The 10,103-nt window shown below is 64.8% G+C and overlaps 1 protein-coding gene across 1 annotated transcript in view; it reads left to right on the top strand.

Annotated features, from left to right (window-relative positions):
* Nucleotides 1-537: 537 nt before the first annotated feature.
* The window catches only part of LOC144946732 (uncharacterized), a 37,390-nt gene continuing 27,824 nt past the window's right edge, over nucleotides 538-10,103 (top strand). The window contains exon 1 of the mRNA XM_078875863.1: nucleotides 538-908. Within this exon, the coding sequence (XP_078731989.1) occupies nucleotides 894-908 (15 nt within the window). The 5' untranslated portion in view covers nucleotides 538-893. The remainder of the gene's footprint in view (nucleotides 909-10,103) is intronic.

Raw genomic sequence — 10,103 nt, 5'->3', positions numbered from 1 at the left:
GGACTTGCATAACAATGACTTTGTCCCACCTATGAGATGTGGACTCGAGTCATGTGACTTGGACTCGAGTCAGACTCGAGTCATGAATTTGATGACTTGCGACTCGACTTGGACTTGCATAACAATGACTTTGTCCCACCTCTGCAGCATAGACACACACAGCACACACACAGCATACACACAACATAGACACACACAGCACACACACAGCATACACACAGCATAGACACACACAGCATACACACAGCATACACACAACATAGACACACACACAGCATAGACACAACACAGCATAGACACACAGCATACACACAGCATAGACACACACAGCACACACACAGCATACACACAACATAGACACAGCATACACACAGCATAGACACACACAGCACACACACAGCATACACACAACATAGACACAGCATACACACAACATAGACACAACACAGCATAGACACTCACAGCATAGACACACACAGCATAGACACAACACAGCATAGACACTCACAGCATAGACACACACGGTACAGACACACATCACAATATCCCACCGCTGGCCCCGCCTCTTCGCAAGGCAGTAGCCAATGAAGAGCCGCCGCTGTGCGCCTCGGGGCGGGACCAGCCCCACGTCGGGGCGGGGCTGCGCTTATAAAAGCCGCGCCGGGCACGCGCGGCCTCCACACACGGGGATCGCCGCGCGCCGTGGCCGCAGAGCAGCTGCCGCCCCTTCCTCGTCCTCACCCTCCACGTGCTGCTCAGGGATTTAAAGGGATCTCGGCATTCCAGGAGGCGCCCGGGATCTTAGAGGCACTTTGCGTCGCCGAGTTTTTATTTCAGTATTCTGGGGGTTTTGTTTGACGTCAGAAGAGGAGAGAAAGTTTTTTCGCGCGAGGATGATGGCGTGCGGGGTGAGTGGCGGAGCGAGCACCCTCACCACCGTAGTCACCCTCCCTCACTGCAGAATTCATTCACATCTCCTGTCATTCTCCTGCTCCACCCACTCCCCCTGCTCCACCCACTCCCCCTGCGCCACCCACTCCCCCTGCTCCACTCACTCCCCCTGCTCCACTCACTCCCCCTGCGCCACCCACTCCCCCTGCTCCACCCACTCCCCCTGCGCCACCCACTCCCCCTGCTCCACCCACTCCCCCTGCGCCACCCACTCCCCCTGCTCCACTCACTCCCCCTGCTCCACTCACTCCCCCTGCGCCACCCACTCCCCCTGCTCCACCCACTCCCCCTGCGCCACCCACTCCCCCTGCTCCACCCACTCCCCCTGCTCCACTCACTCCCCCTGCTCCACTCACTCCTCCTGCTCCACTCACTCCCCCTGCTCCACTCACTCCCCCTGCGCCACCCACTCCCCCTGCTCCACCCACTCCCCCTGCGCCACCCACTCCCCCTGCTCCACTCACTCCCCCTGCTCCACCCACTCCCCCTGCTCCACCCACTCCCCCTGCGCCACCCACTCCCCCTGCTCCACTCACTCCCCCTGCTCCACCCACTCCCCCTGCGCCACCCACTCCCCCTGCTCCACTCACTCCTCCTGCTCCACTCACTCCCCCTGCTCCACTCACTCCTCCTGCTCCACTCACTCCCCCTGCTCCACCCACTCCCCCTGCGCCACCCACTCCCCCTGCTCCACTCACTCCCCCTGCTCCACCCACTCCCCCTGCTCCACCCACTCCCCCTGCGCCACCCACTCCCCCTGCTCCACTCACTCCCCCTGCTCCACCCACTCCCCCTGCGCCACCCACTCCCCCTGCTCCACTCACTCCTCCTGCTCCACTCACTCCCCCTGCTCCACTCACTCCCCCTGCTCCACTCACTCCTCCTGCTCCACCCACTCCCCCTGCTCCACTCACTCCTCCTGCTCCACCCACTCCCCCTGCTCCACCCACTCCCCCTGCTCCACTCACTCCCCCTGCTCCACCCACTCCCCCTGCTCCACTCACTCCCCCTGCTCCACCCACTCCCCCTGCTCCACCCACTCCCCCTGCTCCACTCACTCCTCCTGCTCCACCCACTCCCCCTGCTCCACCCACTCCCCCTGCTCCACTCACTCCCCCTGCTCCACCCACTCCCCCTGCTCCACTCACTCCCCCTGCTCCACCCACTCCCCCTGCTCCACCCACTCCCCCTGCTCCACCCACTCCCCCTGCTCCACTCACTCCCCCTGCTCCACTCACTCCCCCTGCTCCACTCACTCCCCCTGCTCCACCCACTCCCCCTGCGCCACCCACTCCCCCTGCTCCACCCACTCCCCCTGCGCCACCCACTCCCCCTGCTCCACTCACTCCCCCTGCTCCACTCACTCCCCCTGCTCCACTCACTCCCCCTGCTCCACCCACTCCCCCTGCGCCACCCACTCCCCCTGCTCCACCCACTCCCCCTGCTCCACCCACTCCCCCTGCTCCACCCACTCCCCCTGCGCCACTCACTCCTCCTGCTCCACTCACTCCCCCTGCTCCACTCACTCCCCCTGCTCCACCCACTCCCCCTGCTCCACTCACTCCCCCTGCTCCACCCACTCCCCCTGCTCCACTCACTCCTCCTGCTCCACCCACTCCCCCTGCTCCACCCACTCCCCCTGCTCCACCCACTCCCCCTGCTCCACTCACTCCCCCTGCTCCACCCACTCCCCCTGCTCCACTCACTCCCCCTGCTCCACCCACTCCCCCTGCTCCACTCACTCCCCCTGCTCCACCCACTCCCCCTGCTCCACTCACTCCCCCTGCTACACTCACTCCCCCTGCTCCACTCACTCCCCCTGCTCCACTCACTCCCCCTGCTCCACCCACTCCCCCTGCTCCACCCACTCCCCCTGCTCCACTCACTCCCCCTGCTCCACTCACTCCCCCTGCTCCACCCACTCCCCCTGCTCCACCCACTCCCCCTGCTCCACTCACTCCCCCTGCTCCACCCACTCCCCCTGCTCCACCCACTCCCCCTGCTCCACTCACTCCCCCTGCTCCACCCACTCCCCCTGCTCCACCCACTCCCCCTGCTCCACCCACTCCCCCTGCTCCACCCACTCCCCCTGCTCCACCCACTCCCCCTGCTCCACCCACTCCCCCTGCTCCACCCACTCCCCCTGCTCCACCCACTCCCCCTGCTTCACTCACTCCTCCTGCTCCACCCACTCCCCCTGCTCCACCCACTCCCCCTGCTCCACCCACTCCCCCTGCTCCACCCACTCCCCCTGCTCCACCCACTCCCCCTGCTCCACTCACTCCCCCTGCTCCACCCACTCCCCCTGCTCCACCCACTCCCCCTGCTCCACTCACTCCCCCTGCTCCACCCACTCCCCCTGCTCCACTCACTCCCCCTGCTCCACTCACTCCCCCTGCTCCACCCACTCCCCCTGCTCCACCCACTCCCCCTGCTCCACTCACTCCCCCTGCTCCACCCACTCCCCCTGCTCCACCCACTCCCCCTGCTCCACCCACTCCCCCTGCTCCACCCACTCCCCCTGCTCCACCCACTCCCCCTGCTCCACTCACTCCCCCTGCTCCACCCACTCCCCCTGCTCCACCCACTCCCCCTGCTCCACCCACTCCCCCTGCTCCACTCACTCCCCCTGCTCCACCCACTCCCCCTGCTCCACCCACTCCCCCTGCTCCACCCACTCCCCCTGCTCCACCCACTCCCCCTGCTCCACCCACTCCCCCTGCGCCACCCACTCCCCCTGCTCCACCCACTCCTCCTGCTCCACTCACTCCCCCTGCTCCACTCACTCCCCCTGCTCCACCCACTCCTTCTGCTCCACCCACTCCCCCTGCTCCACCCACTCCCCCTGCTCCACCCACTCCCCCTGCTCCACCCACTCCCCCTGCTCCACCCACTCCTCCTGCTCCACCCACTCCCCCTGCTCCACTCACTCCCCCTGCTCCACCCACTCCCCCTGCTCCACCCACTCCCCCTGCTCCACCCACTCCCCCTGCTCCACCCACTCCCCCTGCTCCACCCACTCCCCCTGCTCCACCCACTCCTCCTGCTCCACCCACTCCCCCTGCTCCACCCACTCCCCCTGCTCCACCCACTCCCCCTGCTCCACTCACTCCCCCTGCTCCACTCACTCCCCCTGCTCCACCCACTCCTTCTGCTCCACCCACTCCCCCTGCTCCACCCACTCCCCCTGCTCCACCCACTCCCCCTGCTCCACCCACTCCTCCTGCTCCACTCACTCCCCCTGCTCCACTCACTCCCCCTGCTCCACCCACTCCCCCTGCTCCACCCACTCCTCCTGCTCCACCCACTCCCCCTGCTCCACTCACTCCTCCTGCTCCACCCACTCCTCCTGTGCCACCCACTCCCCCTGCTCCACTCACTCCCCCTGCTCCACCCACTCCTCCTGCTCCACTCACTCCCCCTGCTCCACCCACTCCCCCTGCTCCACCCACTCCCCCTGCTCCACCCACTCCTCCTGCTCCACCCACTCCCCCTGCTCCACCCACTCCCCCTGCTCCACCCACTCCCCCTGCTCCACCCACTCCCCCTGCTCCACCCACTCCTCCTGCTCCACCCACTCCCCCTGCTCCACTCACTCCTCCTGCTCCACCCACTCCTCCTGCGCCACCCACTCCCCCTGCTCCACTCACTCCCCCTGCTCCACTCACTCCCCCTGCTCCACCCACTCCCCCTGCTCCACCCACTCCCCCTGCTCCACTCACTCCCCCTGCTCCACCCACTCCCCCTGCTCCACTCACTCCCCCTGCTCCACTCACTCCCCCTGCTCCACCCACTCCCCCTGCTCCACCCACTCCCCCTGCTCCACCCACTCCCCCTGCTCCACCCACTCCCCCTGCTCCACTCACTCCCCCTGCTCCACTCACTCCCCCTGCTCCACCCACTCCCCCTGCTCCACCCACTCCCCCTGCTCCACTCACTCCCCCTGCTCCACCCACTCCCCCTGCTCCACCCACTCCTCCTGCTCCACCCACTCCCCCTGCTCCACTCACTCCTCCTGCTCCACCCACTCCTCCTGCTCCACCCACTCCCCCTGCTCCACCCACTCCCCCTGCTCCACCCACTCCCCCTGCTCCACTCACTCCCCCTGCTCCACTCACTCCCCCTGCTCCACCCACTCCCCCTGCTCCACCCACTCCCCCTGCTCCACTCACTCCCCCTGCTCCACCCACTCCCCCTGCTCCACTCACTCCCCCTGCTCCACCCACTCCCCCTGCTCCACTCACTCCCCCTGCTCCACTCACTCCCCCTGCTCCACTCACTCCCCCTGCTCCACCCACTCCCCCTGCTCCACTCACTCCTCCTGCTCCACCCACTCCCCCTGCGCCACCCACTCCCCCTGCTCCACCCACTCCCCCTGCTCCACTCACTCCCCCTGCTCCACCCACTCCCCCTGCTCCACTCACTCCTCCTGCTCCACCCACTCCCCCTGCTCCACCCACTCCCCCTGCTCCACTCACTCCCCCTGCTCCACTCACTCCCCCTGCTCCACCCACTCCCCCTGCTCCACTCACTCCTCCTGCTCCACCCACTCCCCCTGCGCCACCCACTCCCCCTGCTCCACTCACTCCCCCTGCTCCACTCACTCCCCCTGCTCCACCCACTCCCCCTGCTCCACCCACTCCCCCTGCTCCACTCACTCCCCCTGCTCCACCCACTCCCCCTGCTCCACTCACTCCCCCTGCTCCACTCACTCCTCCTGCGCCACCCACTCCCCCTGCTCCACTCACTCCCCCTGCTCCACTCACTCCCCCTGCTCCACCCACTCCCCCTGCTCCACTCACTCCCACTGCTCCACCCACTCCCCCTGCTCCACCCACTCCCCCTGCTCCACCCACTCCCCCTGCTCCACCCACTCCCCCTGCTCCACCCACTCCCCCTGCTCCACCCACTCCCCCTGCTCCACCCACTCCCCCTGCTCCACCCACTCCCCCTGCTCCACCCACTCCTCCTGCTCCACCCACTCCCCCTGCTCCACCCACTCCCCCTGCTCCACCCACTCCCCCTGCTCCATCCACTCCCCCTGCTCCACCCACTCCCCCTGCTCCACCCACTCCCCCTGCTCCACCCACTCCCCCTGCTCCACCCACTCCCCCTGCTCCACCCACTCCCCCTGCTCCACCCACTCCCCCTGCTCCACCCACTCCCCCTGCTCCACCCACTCCCCCTGCTCCACTCACTCCTCCTGCTCCACCCACTCCCCCTGCTCCACCCACTCCCCCTGCTCCACCCACTCCCCCTGCTCCACTCACTCCCCCTGCTCCACCCACTCCCCCTGCTCCACTCACTCCCCCTGCTCCACCCACTCCTCCTGCTCCACTCACTCCCCCTGCTCCACCCACTCCCCCTGCTCCACTCACTCCCCCTGCTCCACCCACTCCCCCTGCTCCACCCACTCCCCCTGCTCCACCCACTCCCCCTGCTCCACCCACTCCTCCTGCTCCACCCACTCCCCCTGCTCCACTCACTCCCCCTGCTCCACCCACTCCCCCTGCTCCACCCACTCCCCCTGCTCCACCCACTCCCCCTGCTCCACCCACTCCCCCTGCTCCACCCACTCCTCCTGCTCCACCCACTCCTCCTGCTCCACCCACTCCCCCTGCTCCACCCACTCCCCCTGCTCCACCCACTCCCCCTGCTCCACTCACTCCCCCTGCTCCACTCACTCCCCCTGCTCCACTCACTCCCCCTGCTCCACCCACTCCTTCTGCTCCACCCACTCCCCCTGCTCCACCCACTCCCCCTGCTCCACCCACTCCCCCTGCTCCACCCACTCCTCCTGCTCCACTCACTCCCCCTGCTCCACTCACTCCCCCTGCTCCACTCACTCCCCCTGCTCCACCCACTCCCCCTGCTCCACCCACTCCCCCTGCTCCACCCACTCCCCCTGCTCCACTCACTCCCCCTGCTCCACCCACTCCCCCTGCTCCACTCACTCCCCCTGCTCCACCCACTCCCCCTGCTCCACTCACTCCTCCTGCTCCACTCACTCCCCCTGCTCCACTCACTCCCCCTGCTCCACTCACTCCCCCTGCTCCACTCCCTGCGCCCTGCTGCCTCTCTCTGTTTACTCTCGCATCCCTTGCACCTCCCGGCTGCATCCCTCCGCTTTCTCCACCCTCCCCACAGCGACACCCGCCTCATCACCGCCCCCGTCACCACCAACCTCACCCCGTCACCTCACCCCTCTCGACCCCTGATCGATCGATGCGCGTGACCTTGGCCCTGCCCCGGGTCGGGACCGTGTTTCTCGCCCTGATCGACTCCCTCCGCCGCGGGTCACCGTCACCACCACCATTGGAGCCCTCACGCAGACACGGGCTGCACCTGGTGCCGCTGAATGTAGAACTCCTGATGCCTTCACGCTCCAATAAACCCATCCAGTGTTGTCACGGTTGCCCTGACCACTGCTTCTATAGCAATCGCTACAGTCCTGTGCGCTATCTATATGAAATGTGTAATGGTATATGTGTAACGGTGGATGTTTGTGAGTAGCAAGGTCTCATACGTTGGCCACATCGGTGTCCAACAGCCCTGTGTGTGTGTGTGTCTCTGTGTGTGTGTCTGTGTGTGTCTATGTGTGTGAGTGTGGGGAGCGGCAGTGTAGTGGTTAGCGCTACGCTGCACTACGAACCCGGCGACCCAAGTTCGATTCCCGCTCACGGCCAACACCGGTGACGATTATCCGAACCGGTCACGGGCCTCCGCTAGATCGACTCAGCCTCAAACGAGTACCTGGTGCGGTGTGTAAACATCGCCACTGGGGAGACAAATGCTACCGGGCGTGGTTGTTGATCACCCACCCCCTCGTGTGCCGTGCCGGCCTTCATAGGTGCACAGGCTATACGGGGGATCTTTGTGAGAGTGCGTGTGTGTAAAGCACAACAAGTTGGCACAGTCGGGGGCACAGGTGGTGCATCAGCCACTCATCTCAGTCGTCTCAGTCAGTCGACCCGTGGCACCTGGGACTGCCCCGTGACCTCCTGCCAGCGGGCGTTCGACACTTCACGTGGCCTCAAGGTGCACCTAGCCTGGCACAGGCGTCGTGGTGACGTCACCGCCACTTAGTGGCGAATGGCGGTTGTTGTTGTTGTGTGTACGAGCCTATGGCTGTAGGAGTTGTGTGGTGTGTGGAGCGGTTGCGGAGTGATGATCCCCTCACTTCCCTACGAACTCGAGACTGGCTCCCCGCGTTCGATCGCGAGCGGCAGAGGGATGTCTGCAGGGCCGTCCATCACGGGACGGGGTTTTTGTGTTTTTCACCCAGCGATGGGAATTCTACCCCGCGGGGCCCGGGGTAAACCCCACTGCGTGGGCGGCCCCCCAACGCCTTCAAACTAAACCGGGAGAAGCATGGCATCTGACACCGTGACGTCGAAGCGTGCCCACCTCCCTCCCCCCAAAGCGCGGGGCCCGAGGCGGTCGCCCCCATTCGCTGTGTACCCTCGGGACGGCTCTGGATATCTGAATATGTTTTGGGACCCCCCCCCCCCTCCTCCGCCAACCCGCCACTGCCCGGCGTGGTGAAGTATGCTCCAACAATCTCCATGACCAGCACGGACTGGGGGTGGGGGGGACGTTCATCCAGCAGTGGATTGACACTGGGCTGTGCACGTGATTACACGTGCGTGGTTGTGTATCGCGGAGTGATTGTCAAATGGGGTAAAGGCGCAGCCTTGCAACCGCTCACTCGCCCCACTGCTGGCGGAAGGGGCCTGCACACGAGGGGGCTAGAGGGGAGATTCTACAGGGGGTTTCGTGGCCGCCTCTTCAGTCCTTCAAGAGGCACCCACCCACACGCCACGCCGCCGCACGAGACCTGCCGATCGATTAGCCAAGCCCTCTGAGATGAGAGTGCGGGGTGACTTGAACTTTGGAATCGCACGCTCCACTCCTGTTGGGCTGCCGCACCGTGCCCACGGTAAACGAACGACGACGATGTTGTGCGCAGCGCATTCCGTACGCCGAGTGGCGTTCGCCCGCTTTCTCTTGGCTTTGACGTCAATCTCTTAAAAAACCGCATCAACACAAGGTCACGGGTCCGTGTGTTTGATGCTTTGACCTTAAACCTCCTGGATGACATAACGTTACAAGAACGGTTTCTAGCAACTTTAGAGGAAACAACAATCGAGCTTTTGTCCTTCCAGTGCCACGGTCTTTAGCCAGCGGGAGGAGTCACCTCTCTGCTTCGTATGTACGTACGTTGGACTTCTTTCGCACCGTACGTAGCCAGCCGTGCTAATCGGAGGTGCGCGTCCGTTCCCGATGAGCCCAGCGTGCGGCTCTCTCGCTGTGTCGGTCTCGCTGCGGCGCTGCCGCCACACGCCGCTCCGTGTCGCGAGCTGCGTGCCCGGCTCGCTCGTCGGGGCCAGGTTCGAGTCCGTCGATGTCGCCGCCCGTTCGCAGCCATTGGCCCATTACATGGGCGGCATTTGGCGAGTTGAGCGCCACGGTGGCTAGGAGATGTTAACTACCTCGCCTGGTTTACAGGAGGTCGTGGGTTTGATCCCGACCCTGACGCCTGCTGTATATTTCGAGTTTGCGTCTCTCTCTCTCTCTCTCCCCGTGATGGCGTGGATTTTTTCCGGGTCCTCCAGTTTTTCCCTGTACATTTAGAATCAACGTCACGCATTTAGAGTATTTGGCTGCTATAAATTTACACGTGATAAGCCACTTCGTTGAGCTAGCATTTGTGGCCAGGTCGCGTCTGAAAAACAGCTACATAGCTTAGTGGTGAAATAAAAACATACTTCACCACACAAGTTCTTTACATGGCCGATATGGATGTCGAGCAGCAAACTATAATTTTACATTGAGGTGGTTAACGAGTCAGACGAATGCGTCGTGAGTAGCCTGACATTGACTCTCCCTCTGTATTGGTGACCCGGGTATGGAGTCGTCGTTGCATTCAAGGGTTCTCATCTGGGCGACCAGTCTCCGCACTCGGGAGCAACAGCCCCGAGCCTGGGCTCGGTGATGAGCCAGGTAGGTCCCGGAGCAAGGATCGGCCACCCCAATTGCACCGGTGGGCGTGGGACGATGAAGGAGGAGAGGTGGCGCGAGACTGACTCGGATATCGCTCGCCACTGATGTTAGCCGTGGCCAGGAATCAAGGTCACGTGGACGGGTTCTTA

This window comes from Lampetra fluviatilis, chromosome 42 (genome assembly GCF_964198595.1).
Source record: "Lampetra fluviatilis chromosome 42, kcLamFluv1.1, whole genome shotgun sequence".
Lineage (NCBI taxonomy): Eukaryota > Metazoa > Chordata > Hyperoartia > Petromyzontiformes > Petromyzontidae > Lampetra > Lampetra fluviatilis.
The sequence above is the reverse complement of the archived record's forward strand: the minus strand, read 5'-3'. Positions and strand labels throughout refer to the sequence as shown.